Raw genomic sequence first — 16,683 nt, 5'->3', positions numbered from 1 at the left:
TTGAGCTCATATTTTTGTATTTTCTTTATCTTTTTAGCTGTTTTAAAGCAATGATATGCTTTATTATCAAAAAAAAAAACTCCCCTCTTCTTGTTAGGACACATCCCATGGCAGCTTAAATTTTGTACACCACTAGAAAGCATCAAAGTAGAAACCACACCATCACTTCCAATGAAGAATTTGAAGTCACAACCAGTAGGTTCTCTCTTTTACCCTATATAACTGTAACTATAGGGCTCACGGTTGTGATTAGCATTTCTTTACATACACGTGTCAACACATACTGGCACTTTAAAATGTGCACTTTATACTTTTAGTTCCACTAAATTATTGTAGTAGGCAGAAAGAAAATCACTACTTTTTTTCAATAGCGACTGCACCAATCCTCCATATCATTGTGGCATTATGGCACGCTACGGTTCGTCCCTCATGCACTTGCCGGTGACTCAGGTTTCCTCTTAAATCATAATGCAGCAACCAGAAAGAGACACATGTCACGCGTGCAATAACAGGCAATGGTGAGCCCAGGAGAGCCTACTGTGTAGTGGTCAACAATAGTCAGGCATCCATTTCAAAGAGTGTCATGGGATGTAATAGCGGACTTGAAATCGCAAAAGCTACCAATAATCTCTACAAGAACACTCCCCCAACTTAAAGTGATGGAATCTGCTGGAATCTCTAACAACAATTGCCCGCCCTGTTACCATAGAAACATGTTTTGCAAATTCATGGCAATCTTTGCACGCCCTGATGTTCTTAAAAACCACAATAGGGGCATTACTTGGTGTGGATATGAGCCCAAATGCTATGGCAAGTCTTTCGCTATGGTCAAGAAGCTGTTCTTTCCTTTCAGGAAAACCAGACAATACATCCTCTTCAGTTAGAAGGGAATCTTCAGCATCCTTGAAAGAGATGCTGACCTCCTTCAGTTTTGAGTATATCTGTTCTATTTGAGAATGGTGTTTATCACCCACTATAAACCGGTGCATTTCCCCCTTGACAGTAATCCAGCTGCAACCAATTTCTTTCCGCAAGTTCCTTTCAGCCATCATTCTTCTAAAGTGTGCAGCTTCTTCCCATTTCCCAGATGATGCATACAAATTAAACATGATAATGTAACTGGCAGTATCCTCTGGGTCCAACTGGAGGAGGTTTTCGGCTGCAAACTTGCCGAGCTCAAGATTTCGATGTATCCAACACCCACCCAATAAACTTTTCCAACTCATTGCATCGGGTTCAAACGGCATACTCTTTATCAATTCAAGTGCCTCCTGTAGTAGCCCAGCACGAGAGTATACATCAATCAAGCAATCATAATGATCAATAGTTGGTTCCACATCATATTCACAACTCATTGATTCCAAATACTGCTTTGCCTCTGTGACCAAACCTGAATGGCTGCAAGCAGTTAAAACTGCTATAAATGTAACTGTATTTGGCTTTACGCCAGAGTCCTGCATCCTATTGAAAAGCCTAAGAGCTTCAGAGGCATTCCCATGAGCATAACCACATATTATAGCAGTCCAGGCCACAGTATCAGGTTCATCTATAGATTCAAATGCTCGATAGGCACAGTCCAATCTGCCACATTTTGAGTACATCGTGATCATTGCACTTGCTCCATACAAAAATGCAACGAGTCCTCTTTTTACTGCACCAGCATGAACTTGAGTACCCAAATTTATATCTGCAATTGCAGAGCATGCTTGAAAAATGCTTGTGTATATGAATGAATTTAAAATAACACCTTTACTAACTAAATATCGAAAAGTCTTGACACACTCCTCATATTTGCCGTTATGGCAATAGCCAGCGATTATAACACTCCATGAAACATCATTTGGTTCACGTATCTTCTTAAACGCTCGGCAAGCAGATTCAAATTTTGCACATTTGACATAGAAGTCCACTAGAGGAGTTCCTACAGAAACCTCAGAATCCAACCCAAGTTTAACGCTGTAACCATGGATTTGCCTTCCCATATTCAAGTCCTCCAAACCAGCACATGCCTTGAGAATTATTGAAAAGACAAACTCATCGACCTCTACACTTTTCCTAACCATCTCAGCAAACAATTTTAGTACCTCCTCCGGTTTCTCATCTTCAGTGTAGCCCACCATCAACCCTGTCCAAGCCACAGCATTCTTGTTAGTCATCCTATCAAAGACAAGCTTACCACCCTCAAACCATCCACACTTCACATACATGTTTGCAACTGCTGTGTCAACCGAAACATTAGTACTCATCCCAGTTCTTATCACATAAGAATGTATCTGTTTTCCAAGCTCTAAACGCGAATACTCAGTCAAGGAGCTTAAGAGGCTCGTTAAAATAGATGAGTTTGGTCTAATCCCAGACTCTAGCATATGCGAAAACAGCCCAATAGCTTTGTTCAAAGTACAGTTTTGCGCATATGCGGATATAATTATAACCCAAGAAATCAAATTCTTATGATGCATTTCATCGAACAGTTTATGAGCATCTGATAAACTGCCACAATCACAATACATTTGAAGAACATGATTCTCAAGAAAATCAGGTGGGTCCTTCACTGTACTTCGCAACCATTCGTGTACAAATTTTCCATCTGATAAAGAACCCAGTAATCCACACTTTTCAAAGAGACACTTATACGAGTGAGGACTAACGTACACGCTTCCCTCCTTCATGTGTTTGAGAAATTCACGTACTTCTTGGAATTTCCCTTGTTTAGATAGAGAAACCAAATGCACATTTTCGACATGACCAGGTTCTAGTTGGTGGGTACTCAACGAAGGAGGAGAAGCTTTCAGAGAGACCCACGAAGGAATTTGAGCAAATTTTGCAGATTTTAGAGGTAGAGTCTTGTCATGATGATATGAGAGGCATGAAGGTAGCAAAGAACATTGGACTGTGATAGAAGAAGACATTCAAATTAAGTTTCGATTCAAAAAATCGAACCTCAACAATACAATATTACAATGTTTAAACTTTAACCCTCCAAATATGACTTCGCAGCTTTCTTTAAACTTCGTTGCAGACCAGCAGAATGGCAATGGTCTATGAAGGATAGTGGTAAGTAAGCAAGGCAGTTGAAAGGTTTTGACTTTTGACTTGCTTTTTTTTTTTTTTTGGTTGAAACTTTTTTAAGTCAAGTGTGAAAGGTGATATTATACGGTACCGTATATGCCTAAAAAAGAAAGTAGCAGTTATTTTTTCTCCTCTACTCACGCGTTTGGTTACCGAGAAAACCCGTGGAAGAGAAATGAAAATCCAATAAAATACAAAACCCTAAATTTGATAATACGCCAAAGCAACTTTGGTGTAGACTCAGATAAGCAAATGGAGGCTTCATCGCATTGCCGCGTGGTTAGAATTCCCTGCTATGGCGGAACTCCGAGACTCTCACACTTGTCGCGAATGCCAGGGCTCTCCTCCGTGGTTTCACCTTCGCGATCATTCTACGTGGCAATCGAAAATGCATGTAAATGCAGTAGCTTGAGAGCTAAGAGCGAGAAGAAAAGAATTGAAGCTGTGCTTGGAGAGGAAGAGGAAGAGAAAGCAACAGAGAGCCATGGCTCTGATGCATCATCACCATTCACGTGCGTGATGAAGTTCGGAGGATCATCGTTGGCGTCGGCGGAGAGGATAAGAGAGATTGGTCAGCTTATTGTCAGTTTTCCTGAAGAGATGCCTGTAATTGTGCTCTCCGCCATGGGGAAGACCACTAGCAACCTCTTACTTGTAATACACTTCTTATTATTATTATCTTAATTAATCAATAAATTTAATTATCTAATTATAATGACATTGGATGGCTGTGATTTATGCATACATAGGCTGGCGAGAAGGCTGTCAGTTGCGGGGTTTCGAATGCGTCAGAAATCGAAGAATTGAGCTTTATAAAGCAACTACATCTCAGGTTAGCTCATGTTTTTCCTTTTCAATTGTGTCTTAGAGCTGTGCTAAAGAAGCTGCGTGATTACATTTTACCAGGACTGTTTCTGAACTTGGAGTTGATGTCTCTGTTGTTTCGGGTAAGCAGTTTTTAAGAAGGGATGGAATATATATATTTTTTCTTAATAATTAGGTGAAGGATCAGTTGTTAATTAGAAATTTTGGGCGCTTGCTTTTTTCTGATACATTTTGCAGCACACTTGGAAGAACTTGAGCAGCTGCTGAAGGGAATAGCTATGATGAAAGAGTTAACTCTCCGCACAAGAGACTATCTAGTTTCATTTGGAGAGTGCATGTCCACTAGAATCTTTGCAGCTTATCTGAATAAAATGGGTGTTAAGTCGCACCAAGTATGTATACCCATGTTAAGCAAATATGTTTTTGACATTTTTTTCCCTCAATTGCATTTTTATTATGTTTCATGTTCTTTTGGTAGATATCCAGTATAACTCTCTACTCTCGCTGTTAGTAGCCGCTTAAGATCTTTGTTGATGATGGCTGCTGTATAATGTATTGCAGTATGATGCATTTGACATTGGTTTCATAACGACAGATGACTTCACCAATGCTGACATCTTGGAAGCAACTTACCCAGCTATTGCTAAGAGACTGAATGATGACTGGATTAGTGATCCTGCAATTCCTGTTGCTACTGGCTTTCTTGGAAAGGTCTTTCTCGTTGCTAGCTGTTGGCTACCTGCAATTCCAGTTGTTCTACTGATTTATCATTTATTAGCCGGGCTTTCAAGTATTACATGTGTTTTATTGATTGTAGGGCTGGAAATCTTGTGCAATTACTACCCTGGGTAGGGGGGGTAGTGATTTGACAGCCACAACCATTGGTAAAGCCCTAGGCTTGCGAGAAGTTCAGGTGAGATTGCACCCTGGATGCATGTACCACTAGGGACTTATGTGCATGCATTCACCACTCATGTTTATGCTGAATTGTTGTCTGTTATTTTATGGATGTAGCTAACCTGACGAGCAATTTTTGGAGATTCGTGCATGTCTTTTTCTTATTAGTAGGAACTGTATGCTAATCTTCTTTGTGAATTTATTGGACAAACATTATAGAAGCTAATTTGAAAGTTTTAGCAGGTGTGGAAGGATGTTGATGGTGTTTTGACCTGTGATCCTAGCATATGTCCTGGTGCAGAACCTGTTCCATATTTGACTTTCGATGAGGCAGCTGAGCTTGCATATTTTGGTGCTCAGGTTAGATTTCTGTTTCTTCTTGCAGTTTAGATATTACATTATATTTGAAGGACTCAATCAGTTGGTTGATATATTGCAGTCTTAACATATTATCTGCAGTATGTGTTCATGAGAGAAACTATGGCTAGACAGAGAGGAAACCTAATGAAGGGTAAAATACTGCAGAGTTTTTTTTTTTTCTTTAAATATTTAAAGATGGATATAAACTAGACCACATTTTGACTAGGCTTTGGACTCCCATCCATGAAGTGCTGTGGACTAAGTTTGTTCACTAAGACTGCTACAAAAGCTTATTTTCATTCGGATGATGAACATTGCATCAGTCAGGACCAATTCATTTTTTCTATGCTTTTTTTTTATTGGAGACAAAGCATCCATCTAGTAATTTGTTTGATCAAATATAGATGGAGTTTTGATGAGAACTAGACATTTAGCATTGGTAGTGAAAACAGAGCTCGTGTATAGAAAGTGAAATATAATTAAACTGACAACTGGGCAGGTTTTACATCCACAATCCATGAGACCAGCTAGAGATGGCGAAATTCCTGTTCGAGTCAAGAACTCTTATAACCCTAAAGCTCCTGGTACCCTCATCACTAAAACAAGAGATATGAGCAAGGTCTGTAGCAGCTTAATCTTTTTTCTTGAGAATTGAAGTGTGTGTAAGAATTTGACCAGTCCCAACCTATCCTTTCAATATCAATTTTAGGCTGTTCTAACCAGCATAGTTCTGAAGCAAAACATCACCTTGTTGGATATTGTGAGTACACGCATGCTTGGTCAAGTTGGTTTCCTTGCAAAGGTGAGAGACTCTTTGTTGTCGTGGTTTTGCTTTTCCACTTGCTGCCTATACTGCTTTTTCTGCCTTTGTAACCCCTTTGGTGGGATCATCGATTAGGTGTTCTCAACCTTTGAAGATTTGGGCATATCTGTGGATGTTGTTGCGACAAGTGAAGTTAGTTTATCTTTGACCTTGGATCCATCAAAATTTTGGAGTAGAGAATTAATTCAGCAGGCAAGCATACGATCTTATGTTCCTTGTTTATGTTTTACTCATTGTGCTTACTTGTAGTTCATGTTTGTTATGAGCGAACTCTGATCCATCTCTAGTTGAAAGAGTTGTCTGGACCACAATTTCTAGGTAGGGGATGAGAATTTAGACCTGAGTCCCTGATTGATGGGGATCTGGCCTGCCCCGGAGGGGGATTCCTCACAAAAAATGGGGACAGGGATTAAAAACGAATCCCCGAACCTGTGCCCTGCCCCATTTGCATATTATGCAAGTAATCTTGTATGTTTTTTCAATAAAGAAATACACTCTTTTTCAATTCCTCAGCCCCTCTTTCTTTCCCTTTCTCTTACTTCTTCCTCTTCTTTTCCTTTCTCACTTGCTTGGGTGTTCTTGGATGAACTACAATGATTGTGTTTTGAATGTGGAAGAATAGCAGTTTTTGTGTTCGGCTTGTAACCCCACCCTCACTCCCCCCCTTCCCTGAAAAATGGAAAGAAAAAAAAGAGAGAGAAGGAAAATAGCCATAGGTGCTCTTTGTAAATGCATATGAATTGGTGCCATATGTAACAGGAACTTGACAACATGGAGGAAGAACTTGAAAAAATTGCATTTGTCAATCTTCTGCAACATAGATCAATCATCTCACTGATAGGGAATGTTCAGTATTCTTCATTGATACTAGAGAAGGTGTAGTATTACCCTCTACAATGTTTCTAGAATCTATCCTGAAGAGATGTTTTCTTTCATTGTCGTATTCATTTCTTCTTCTTTCTTATCTCATATAGTTGGCTTCCTTTCTCACAGGCATTTCATGTTCTTCGAACCAATCAAGTCAATGTCCAAATGATCTCACAAGGGGCATCTAAGGTCTCTTTGTCATAACTCATACTATTGCACTCATTCATTCTTTTTCTTGCTGTCTAATAATTGATTTGTTATAAACCAGGTAAATATCTCATTGATAGTAAATGATAGTGAGGCTGAAAAATGCGTCAAGGCCCTTCACCATGCCTTTTTTGAGAGCGGTGACCTGTCTAAGCTAGTACTGGAATGTGGATTTGAGAATGGGTCAGCTTCGCTATTGCCAGTAGAAATTTGATGATTATGATCCAGTGTAATCTTATGAACATAATTTTCTTGTTGGCTGATTTAGGTCCTTATTCTTAATAACAGCAGTTTCCAACTTATGAGTGATCTCCATTTGAATTCCTTGAAAACTTGTGGTTCGTTTTCCTTGTCCTATTTGCTTAAATGAATCGAAAACTGAAGGTTCTAAGCTATGTAGAATATATATACTTTATGCAAAATAATCTGTATTCTTGTTTTGATCAAGTAGCGAAGTGAGAACATGAGGAGACGGCCTTTACTGTGAAAGATAGGTTTGAAATTATGATTTTAAAAGTAAAAGTCTGCATCCCATTCACACCCCTCCTTGAGATTTACAAACCTAAAGACTGTACAGCCTAAATTGTATACTGGACCAGCTATATTGCCAATTTGGCAGCAAACAGTAGTGTAGATGAGTGTGACAATTTCTGAAAGGGATTAATGTCATTTTGCTCCCCAGACTATTACACATGTATCAGTTTGCTCCCCAGACTTCTAATTTGGAAAATTAAGGACCCTGACTTTTTCAATTTTGCCAATTAAGGTTATTCCGTCAATTTATACATTTTTCATCTAAAATGTCGAGATGATCAAGCAAAATTTAGCAAGAAATAAAAGAGGAAAAATGATGCATGAGAAAAAAATGATAAGATCTAATTGGAAGGGACCATTTTGCCCTCAAAGATTTGGATAAAAAATGTGTAAATTGACAAAAGAACCTCAATGGGCAAAATTGAAAAAGTCAGAGTCCTTAATTTTCCAAATTAGAAGTCTAGAAAGCAAACTGATACAAGTGTAATAGTCGGGGGAGCAAAATGGTATTAATCCCTTTCTGAAATTTTTGCGAACTATAGCGCCTCCTAATAGAGTAAGGTGAACCTCTAACCTTATCCACATCCATTTATATAGCACAAAATAAAGGGCTCTCCTATGGCCTTGCAGGTGAAGTGTGATTCAAGTTTTTGATCTTCTTCTGAACCGAAATTTTGGTGGTTTTCAATTGAGATTCGGATTCAATGTCGGTGTACATGACAGTGGCAACAAAAGCAGGCAATATTAACAATGTCCTGGCTATCGGTCTATCAACAAGGCCTCGTTTGGAGGGTGGGTAAGGATTGGACAAAACCAAAAATATAAGTTGTGGCTGTTTGATTGACACTGTAATTTGCTCCTTGCATTATTTTAGATGAATTAGCTGGTCAGAAAAATGAAAGTTGGTACAGTTCATATCTTCATGTTGTTGTAAGCCAAATTTGCCATTGATAGCAGGCATAGCCAAACTGGATCTCAAGCCCAATATATAGCATCAACCGCCATTAATTTCTCTTTCCCTATTATGTATGTTGCCTGTTGTTCTTTGCTAGTTTTGAACATTTGATCACTTACATGTGGTTTTGCTTTGAATTTTGTTTATTTGTCTATTGCCCATTCCCACTTATTTGGGCTCAATATTTTCCAGGCCCAGGAAAACAAATATGGGCTTCTGTAGGGCCCGAGTTCTGGACCGACTATAAATTCCCCATCTGTTGGTTGAGAAAATTGTAGCTTCAGCCTTGAGCTCAAGTGCTTAACCATGGTGCAGAGGTTCTTCTCAGTGAGGCAAATGGACCTCCAACAAAGCAACCAATCCCAATCCCACCACATCATGCTTCTCTCTGGCCCTTCTTCCTGGTATTCATTATTCAACTCTCATTCTCTCTCTTTTCTCTCTCTTCTCTAATTGCTTTTGTCTATATATCTTTTTGCCAGCGGAAAAACCTCCTTACTGTTCCAATTCGCATTCAACTCCGCCATGGAGGAAACCCACCATGGCCATGGTCATGTGATGTTCATTTGCAACCGCCGAAGGTTAGAGGCCAAACCCCCTTATCTTTCCCTGGTACGGACCTCTTCTCTTTTTCATTTTCCTTTTATTAATTTTTGAAATGCATAATATTGATACCAAGTTGTTGTGTGTTCAAATTTTTCAGGGCGTTGATTCATCCTCTGAGACCTTTCAGCGCATACAAATGAAGTAAGTGAGTGACCCTTTGAAACTTTCTTGATAACACTTCAACAATGAACAATGGTGATGCATGCATGGAGTTTTTGACAAGTACTATTATGTATAGGTATGTGGATGATGATGAAGGGATTAAAAAGTACTTTGCTGCATATCACCTGCACGACACATTTCCTGTGGCAGTTGTTATTGATGATTTTGGAGATTTCTTTGACGAAAGGTATTTCCTTTTTTCATTTCTTGTATTGTGCCACATCTCATGGACATAATCTGATTTTCTTTTTGTCTTTATTTTAATTCACACTCAATTTCCATTGAAGGAGCTGCCAAGAAAGATACGGTAACCCACGTGGAAGAGACTTGGCAATGGTTCGGACACTAGCTTTATGTTACAATGCCATGATTCATGCAAAGTGAGTAACCCGAGTTTATTGCTTGTAATTAGCGAATTAATTTGCTCCGTTACTAAGTAAGCAAAGTAGTATTACATGCTTTAATTTCAATGGTAGTGAAACAAGGCCTTGCAAGCTTCTGTTATCGGATACACACCATGGAGACTCCCCACGATTGCTCTTCATCTACAAAAGATGGGTTACAACCTTTTTTACAATTAAAGGTTAGTTTAGCAATGGGATGGTTATACATTATAAAGATGGTCTCTAACTCTCTTGCCTTTGATCCTTGCAACATATTATAATTCGGTGTGTATGTGTGTTGAAGGCGATGGCTCTGGATCGTTTGTTCTAAAAAACTATAGCAGCTATTCAGGGAGTGGCAGCTCAGGGAGAACAAAGACTGCTAAGTACTCCATAGCTCTCCAATATCTGTTTTTGGAGGAGATCACTGAAGCTAGTGAACCAAAATTACTCGAAGCTCCATGACATTTGATGCCTACACAATGTCAGTGTAATATTCTGTTTCATTGTCCTTTCTCATTATGAGTTCTGTAGAAATCCTTAAAACGCTGTGATGTGCATTCTCTTAAACATGATCTAATCAGTATTTTGTCTTGCAAATTCAGTTTCATCTTTTCTTAGTTCCAATCATTGGAGCACATTCTGATTCATAAATTATCCGGTTCTAGGGTCGTAGGTGGTATCCCTGATTCTTTAGTATTTCAATATTGAATACTAGCAACTTAAATTCAGATAATGAAAGTATGAAACTAGAATTTCCCAAGTGGGCTATTAGTATTACAAGCTCAAGTGCATAATTATTCAAGAACGTAGTCAAGTACACTTCCAAGTAGTAATTATTCACAAGATAATTAAAGTCAACAGAGGCTCTGGGATGGTCTAGTATACCCCTGTCTGATACTCAGGCTCGCAAAATTCTCCTCCAAGATCATCACAAGCCTCTCCAGGAAAGACCCTGCATCAATAATCAATAAAACATATTCATCTACCATGAAAGAAAACACAGAATACCCCCATATTTCCTTTTATTCTGCTCAAGAATTAGATCTCAAACTAATCAAAGATGTCACTTTAACACTGTTACTGTGATCTTACGTTTTGGGATTGTCATACTCTAAATAATCTCTATCCAGCTGCTCTGAACCAGTCCTGGCTGTGCTGCTGTTCCTGCTTTCAGGTTTCAGCTTCACTTCAGGATACATTTCAGCATCACAAGCCTCTCCTCCGATTGTGTCACAAGCCTCTGCTGGAAAAACACTGTAAAATTTTCACAATTAGCCACTCAATACATGCTTCAGAAAAGACCAAAAAGAAGATATATTGCTGAATTGACTACTTACGAAGTCATGGAGGTGTAATCAACTGTTGAAGGGTCGGATGATGAGGTACTGGTGGCCCTGATTGGGGGACACCTGGATGATTGTAGCCTTGGAATGGACCTGCATGGCAAAGCCAGGGACTTGGTGGTGGTGGTGGTGGTGGTGGTGGTGGTGGGTGTTACAAGAGCAAGGGCTGATGGTTGTGCGAGATGTAGAGTGGCCTGCATTTTGATGGCTTGTATTCCGAGAAGTTGGTTTTTGGAGGGATCAAGAGGGTCTGGGTTCCAAGTTCACAGTGGCAGTATATATATGAGCTTCACACAATGACTTGGATGGATAAGGTGCCAAGATTTTTTGAGACAGGATAAGATGTTAATCTTCTGCTAGACTAAGAATCTGGCGGTGAACTGAAGCCAACGCGGCAACTCCTATTTGTTTTTTTGGATGGATTCCTAGCATATAATTATAAGATATTCCCGTGAAAAAAAATCCATTAATTAGTTAAGACGAAAATTCTTCCAATCAAGTCAATGTAGTAAGATATTATTTTCAATTAGATGCCCCTGACTTAACATCTTCAGCACACCTCATCTGACATTTGTCTTTTTTTTTTTTTTTTATCAAAAAGAGGACATTTTCCCAATTTCCCCTTTTTTGACAAATTTTTTAATGTCCTTTATTGTGAACATAATTTAACTATAAAGAAAGGAAAATTAATAGTATAAAGACCTAGAACACTCAAACGACTAAAACTAGGTTGAGACTAAATTGTTCATTTTCCTAAATAAAAATGTTTAATTTTGTTCTTTAACTACTAGAGTTAGTTTAATACTTTCATTCTAAGATGTGTAGATGATGAGATTGGTAAGGTCCATCAAGATTGATACGAGGCCCGGGACACCAGTCACACTCACACCACCAACACATGGCATTATGACATTCGCAGCTGGAAGGGGTGGTTAACTGATTCTTTTTTTATGGATCCGTCATTGCTTTTTAACCCTCTTTTTTTCAAGCCAAGCATGCTAATTTTGGCCCCAGATGCATGAGCTGCCAAGGTTTCTCATTAGTCATTACCCCCACCACATGCTTTTTCCAGTCTTTTCCTGCTTCCTATGCATGTACATCGCATGTGGATACATTTTGTCACACACTTTAGGCAAGACAAACTACATAATTACTAGCTTTTACTTCTTCCAGAAACCAGAATAGAATCATGGGGATCACACAGCAAGAAAGTAGACAGACACTTGAAACTTAATTATCAATGCCATAACTCATAAGCAGGGTCAAATAACTGTGATAATCATTTTGCTATTGGATCCTTTATGAACTAAATTTTGTTTCATCTGTATGCTGCTTGTTCAGTTTGTTGGATGTATCTTAGAATTTGAGTCCATGCCTAATACAGGAACACTGAAGCATTACAAAATATGAAGGCTCATTCTACGCTTTAGACCTTTGCACATTTACACTGAATGTAGTGGAGACTTGTCAAATTTCAGGAGAAAAGGGCCCGTGATTTCAGAAAAGTTTTGCCCTGAAAAAGACTGCCAACTAAACCCTACCATCATTAGGAGGTGAAAAACACAATAATAGAGATGTGTCCCACATAGTTATCTGGTCATTCTCACTCCAAAGTTAGAAATTTCCTTGACTTCCAGCTTCTTCACTCACAGTCAATATACATGCATATTACAATTTTAAAAGAAATGTGCAGATTGCAGATTGCAGACCAAAACCTGAAAGCAAACATTTCTGAAGTCTAGTTCCCCAAGATCTACAGAAATACAAGTTTCAGTGAAATACTTACATTTGCTTCAAAAACTGTGCAGTTGGGTTAGCATGTGAACAAGTTCATCACTTGAGGGTCTCTCTGCTGGCAAATCTGATAGGCATACAACAGCAATTCTCACTGCCATCAACATCTCATCTTCCTCCCCTTCTTCCCCTATAATACTCTTATCTAATGCTTCCCGGGCCTCCCCTGCATGCTGCAAGTGCCGCAACCATCGTCCTAAACTTCCACCACTAGCTGCTTCCCCAAAGAAGGGGTCAGTTGGGTCTCTACCAGTTAATAGAACACCCAATATCATCCCAAAACTGAAAATGTCGCTCTTATCAGTGTACCTGTTCAAATTCAGTATACTGCCTTTAGTAAATGAACATACCTCTCTTCAATGGAGAGAAAGAGACTATCTCCAACATTACTTGTCTTTTCCATTCCCCTATTAATGGGTAAACCTTCCTTTCTAGAGGGAGTTTTTCTTTTTTATTTCGACACTACAAGCTAGTAGGTCGGCATTTCTACTAATGATGTAATACAGTTATGATTCTCATAGAACACAACCGCTACAAATAAAACCCATATCACCAAATTTAAGACAAACAAAAACAGAAAACCATCAATATCCTCGCCAGCAACAAATTATTGTAAAGTCCATCATTAACAAAAACTAAAACAGAAAAGCATCATTAAGTCTTAAATCTTAACAAATTATAAGAATTTCATTGTAAAGTCCAACGCCAAGGTAATTTTCAGAATTCCATACATAGTGAAATAAAGATTATAAGAATCTTAATGCTACATTGAGTAAAAGAATATTGGAAGAGAGCATCATGCCCTCGAAGTTTGCAGGAGAGAAAGTGCAACAAAGGGAGTGGGACTCCAACCCCACCCTCAGAACACACATCGTCCTGTATCCAGGTGAGCCTGCACAAAAGCCACGCATATGTGCAGGAGAATGGGGAATTTGGAAGAGAAGAAGATAAATAAATCAGGAGAATGGGGAATTTGGAAGAGAAGAAGATAAATAAATCAAAATCGATAAGTAACAAGCCTTATCCAATCCTGCCCCAAACTACAACCCCATATCAACATTTTGGGATGTGGAATACCAAACTCCTGCTAACTATTCTAAACTCAAGGAAAGTGGAAGGAACTAGATATTGCTCAATAAAACTTTATAGCAATTGTAGAAGAGGAAAAATTATCAATTTTGGATATATCAAAGTTTGATGGGTATACCTGCCATTCTGGAAACACTCTGGAGCACTGTAGCCAGATATTGCTCCATCCAAATAAGGAGTAAGCTTAGTCAACCCATAATCTCCCAACCTTGGTTCAAACTCTGCATCCAACATAACATTTGTAGGCTTTAAGTTGTAGTGCAGAATCTGAGGGACGTATGCATGAAGATACTGAAGCCCCTTAATCACCCCAACTGCAATCCGAAGCCGAACTTCCCAACCAAGCTGCACCTGGTTTTCTCTCACTCTATTCATAGCATCCTCCAGACTCCCATTGGGCACAAAATCATAAACCAAAGAGAACCTATCGTGCTCGCGAACATAAGCCCGCAAGCTCATCAAATGCCTATGTCTCAGCCCAGCAAGCACTTCCAACTCCTGTTGCACCCGTCTCTTCGCCGACCTGCTCTGAGCCTCCGGCGAGCCACACTCGGAAAAGGGTTCGAGCTGCTTGACTGCAATGATGAGCCCATTATCAAGAACAGTCCTGTAGTACTTGCCATTGGGGCTTGACCCTAGCAACTGGTTCTCAGTAGCTAATGCCAATTGGAGCGTCTTGGGAGCGATTTTCGGGGAAAATGTGACAGGGCCTTTGAGAATTGGGGTTCTTCGAATGTAGCGAATAAAGCAGCGGAGTAAACATGCAGAGAGAAGGGCACAAATGAGTCCGGTCAGTACACCCAACACAACGCTGAGAATGATTCTATGAAGCTCATTCTTGAAGTGGGGCTGCTTTGACGGCGATGGAGGCTCAGTTTCTTGGCACTGTGCAGTATCTTGGCGAGAGCAGAGTATGAATAGCAAAAGGAGAAGCCTTGTAGTCCAACTGTTCAATTTTGAGGTACATTTTCTTCTACCCATTGGAGCAGAAAGCCAAAAATCTCAAAAGCAAGACAGTGAGCAAAGCAAAGGCCCAGAAAAATTAGACTAAAACCCACTTGTAGCGAATTGGGGTTCTTCTAATGTAGCAAGAGCTTCAAACTATATAACCCAGATGAAAATGAACAAAACCAATATTAAAGCTCGAATTTTTTCTTGAGTATCTAGCCAAACATACTCAGAGGAGCTGCTTTGGCGTCAAAAGCTTAAACCTTTTTTTGTTTTCTTAAGGCTTTAGCCTCCATGGAGATTGGAGACGCAGAAAATGCAACTCAATCCAGAAATGCTTGGAATATTGCGGGAAAGTGCGGAGAGAACCCATGAGAGAAGAAGCTTCAAGGGGCATGAAAGAGGAGAGAATATCAGATAAAAATCGAATTTTTTGACAGAAAAATGTGAAGGAATAAGACGCAAAGAATCATTTCGTCACCGATTGGCATCTTTCTTCTTCGAACCCCTCATCTAACACTCCTTGTATCGCACTCCTTACCAAAACCATTACCCGCTAGCAGAGAACAGGAACCAAAATGCTTGCCAAAAATGACAAGAAAGAAAAAAAAAATGAGCAACTTCCAAAACTTGCAGATTCAAAGTCAGACACACAATATCACATATGCACAAACCGAGTCCTTTTCTTCGCAACCCACAACAATACACAAACCCAGTACTCGTCCTACCCACTATTATTATTGTCCCTTGAAATTTCGAAATACAGAGAAAGATCCCTAGCTCTCTCTCTCTCTCTCTCTCAGAGCTACGCACACTCCCTCTGGCTCTTTGCTTTTTTCTCTCTCATGAGAAATGCGGAGGACAAAACTGGGCTTCCCGCCTTTTGGACTAGTAAGCCCGTACTCTCAGTGGGGCCCATGCGCCATGCTGGCACTGCATCGCCATCACGAGGCCGAAAGCGAGACATCGAACTGTGTGAGACAAACACCAAATAGATCTCCGCCGTTGGTTCAGTTGGGGAAAATTTGCGACCGTTGAGCGACAACCGCGACGGGAATTTATTCTGATTAAAGAAATGGATGGGGATTACAGGATTACCGAATGCCGAGTAGCAAAGTGTGTTTCTTTTTTTCGCTTTGGTGGTGACGTGGTGTTATTAAATTAATTAAATTTTTATTTGGAATGATTTTTTTTTTGGTGGGCTGGAAATGGAATATCTTTTACACGTTTGCTGGGGTCGTTCATCGTTGGTTTGGTTTCCGCTTTCTAGTTTCTAACCATCATAAGCTCTCGGGACGAGCGAAAGACCAACACGCGTGCACGTGTGGGCCTGCCTTTTCAGGCCCAACATGAGAATGAAGGGTTTTTCACCTCGATAACTAAAAGTAAAAAAAGAGGAATTTTAATTTTAGGTATTAAAATAAATATTTTCTATCACTAAAGTCTAAAACTATGAGCTCCCGTTCAGTCACTAAACAGTCTAAACCAATTGTAAAAGTTACCAAACATTTGTTGAAAAATGAACTGGGAAAACATTTGTTTATGATTAAAGAGCATGCAAATTGCAAAAGTCTTTTTAATCATCTTTTGGTTCATAAATCAACAAAGCATTATTCATAGAAGTTGAGTTAGCACTATCACTTGCCTAACTTTTATACTAAATTGAGTACCGTTTGACTTGCAGGGAGGCATACCAACTTGCCTATCTGCTACGTTGATAGTTCGCTACATTTAACTGATAAGCCAAGAACACGTAACATCACAGTTCACAGGCACAGCTTGACCTTCAGAAATGTCAGTGAAGACATTTCATTTCAG

At 39.4% G+C, this 16,683-nt stretch overlaps 5 protein-coding genes across 6 annotated transcripts; 2 read left to right on the top strand and 3 right to left on the bottom strand.

Annotated features, from left to right (window-relative positions):
- Positions 1-212: 212 nt before the first annotated feature.
- RARE1 (Pentatricopeptide repeat (PPR) superfamily protein) lies at positions 213-3,020 on the bottom strand. The gene has a single exon (XM_086230469.1). It carries the CDS (start codon positions 2,907-2,909, stop codon positions 618-620), a length of 2,292 nt encoding a protein of 763 aa, XP_086086595.1. The 5' UTR covers positions 2,910-3,020; the 3' UTR covers positions 213-617.
- A 184-nt stretch (positions 3,021-3,204) lies between these two features.
- On the top strand, positions 3,205-7,359 carry LOC147294632 (aspartokinase 1, chloroplastic-like). The gene is made up of 13 exons (XM_086230595.1): positions 3,205-3,723; positions 3,819-3,901; positions 3,976-4,016; positions 4,132-4,286; positions 4,456-4,605; positions 4,712-4,807; positions 5,035-5,151; positions 5,651-5,770; positions 5,861-5,953; positions 6,050-6,166; positions 6,734-6,850; positions 6,968-7,030; positions 7,110-7,359. The coding sequence occupies exons 1-13, from the start codon at positions 3,322-3,324 to the stop codon at positions 7,260-7,262; spliced, it is 1,707 nt and encodes a 568-aa protein (XP_086086721.1). The 5' UTR covers positions 3,205-3,321; the 3' UTR covers positions 7,263-7,359.
- A 771-nt stretch (positions 7,360-8,130) lies between these two features.
- Positions 8,131-10,280, top strand: LOC147294631 (tRNA dimethylallyltransferase). Of its 2 annotated transcripts, XM_086230596.1 has the most exons (8): positions 8,131-8,378; positions 8,730-8,941; positions 9,020-9,149; positions 9,241-9,284; positions 9,382-9,492; positions 9,593-9,685; positions 9,782-9,888; positions 9,993-10,280. In XM_086230596.1, the coding sequence occupies exons 2-8, from the start codon at positions 8,844-8,846 to the stop codon at positions 10,151-10,153; spliced, it is 744 nt and encodes a 247-aa protein (XP_086086722.1). In that variant the 5' UTR covers positions 8,131-8,378; positions 8,730-8,843; the 3' UTR covers positions 10,154-10,280. The 2 variants fall into 2 exon arrangements, with proteins under 2 accessions (XP_086086722.1, XP_086086723.1); XM_086230597.1 differs by lacking the exon at positions 8,131-8,378 and having other exon boundaries at positions 8,720-8,941.
- Positions 10,281-10,415: 135 nt separating this feature from the next.
- Positions 10,416-11,318, bottom strand: CCL (CCR-like protein). Its single transcript, XM_086230598.1, has 3 exons — positions 11,029-11,318; positions 10,784-10,945; positions 10,416-10,643 (listed from the first exon to the last, which is right to left on the bottom strand). The coding sequence occupies exons 1-3, from the start codon at positions 11,232-11,234 to the stop codon at positions 10,568-10,570; spliced, it is 444 nt and encodes a 147-aa protein (XP_086086724.1). The 5' UTR covers positions 11,235-11,318; the 3' UTR covers positions 10,416-10,567.
- A 1,291-nt stretch (positions 11,319-12,609) lies between these two features.
- CRN (Protein kinase superfamily protein) lies at positions 12,610-15,371 on the bottom strand. The gene is made up of 2 exons (XM_086231405.1): positions 14,036-15,371; positions 12,610-13,137 (listed from the first exon to the last, which is right to left on the bottom strand). Exons 1-2 carry the CDS (start codon positions 14,896-14,898, stop codon positions 12,828-12,830), a joined length of 1,173 nt encoding a protein of 390 aa, XP_086087531.1. The 5' UTR covers positions 14,899-15,371; the 3' UTR covers positions 12,610-12,827.
- Between the last annotated feature and the right edge of the window lie 1,312 nt (positions 15,372-16,683).

The sequence above is a fragment of the Dryas octopetala genome, chromosome 2, assembly GCF_963921425.1.
Source record: "Dryas octopetala chromosome 2, drDryOcto1.1, whole genome shotgun sequence".
NCBI classification, from domain to species: Eukaryota; Viridiplantae; Streptophyta; class Magnoliopsida; order Rosales; family Rosaceae; genus Dryas; species Dryas octopetala.
Note: the sequence above shows the minus strand (reverse complement) of the source record. Positions and strands in the feature narration are given on the sequence as shown.

What these genes read in the sequence shown, in the direction of transcription:
- CRN (XM_086231405.1), bottom strand. Translation starts at nt 14,898, where the DNA reads ATGGGTAGAAGAAAATGTACCTCAAAATTGAACAGTTGGACTACAAGG. An exon ending in GAGTGTTTCCAGAATGGCAG is followed by an intron (nt 13,138 to 14,035) that starts GTATACCCATCA and finishes GAATTTGAACAG; the next exon opens with GTACACTGATAAGAGCGACA.
- RARE1 (XM_086230469.1), bottom strand. Translation starts at nt 2,909, where the DNA reads ATGTCTTCTTCTATCACAGTCCAATGTTCTTTGCTACCTTCATGCCTC.
- LOC147294631 (XM_086230596.1), top strand. Translation starts at nt 8,844, where the DNA reads ATGGTGCAGAGGTTCTTCTCAGTGAGGCAAATGGACCTCCAACAAAGC. An exon ending in CTCTCTGGCCCTTCTTCCTG is followed by an intron (nt 8,942 to 9,019) that starts GTATTCATTATT and finishes TCTTTTTGCCAG; the next exon opens with CGGAAAAACCTCCTTACTGT. An exon ending in AACCTTTTTTACAATTAAAG is followed by an intron (nt 9,889 to 9,992) that starts GTTAGTTTAGCA and finishes TGTGTGTTGAAG; the next exon opens with GCGATGGCTCTGGATCGTTT.
- LOC147294632 (XM_086230595.1), top strand. Translation starts at nt 3,322, where the DNA reads ATGGAGGCTTCATCGCATTGCCGCGTGGTTAGAATTCCCTGCTATGGC. An exon ending in TGATGTCTCTGTTGTTTCGG is followed by an intron (nt 4,017 to 4,131) that starts GTAAGCAGTTTT and finishes TACATTTTGCAG; the next exon opens with CACACTTGGAAGAACTTGAG. An exon ending in TGGGTGTTAAGTCGCACCAA is followed by an intron (nt 4,287 to 4,455) that starts GTATGTATACCC and finishes AATGTATTGCAG; the next exon opens with TATGATGCATTTGACATTGG.
- CCL (XM_086230598.1), bottom strand. Translation starts at nt 11,234, where the DNA reads ATGCAGGCCACTCTACATCTCGCACAACCATCAGCCCTTGCTCTTGTA. An exon ending in GATTACACCTCCATGACTTC is followed by an intron (nt 10,946 to 11,028) that starts GTAAGTAGTCAA and finishes AAAATTTTACAG; the next exon opens with TGTTTTTCCAGCAGAGGCTT. An exon ending in GAGTATGACAATCCCAAAAC is followed by an intron (nt 10,644 to 10,783) that starts GTAAGATCACAG and finishes TTATTGATGCAG; the next exon opens with GGTCTTTCCTGGAGAGGCTT.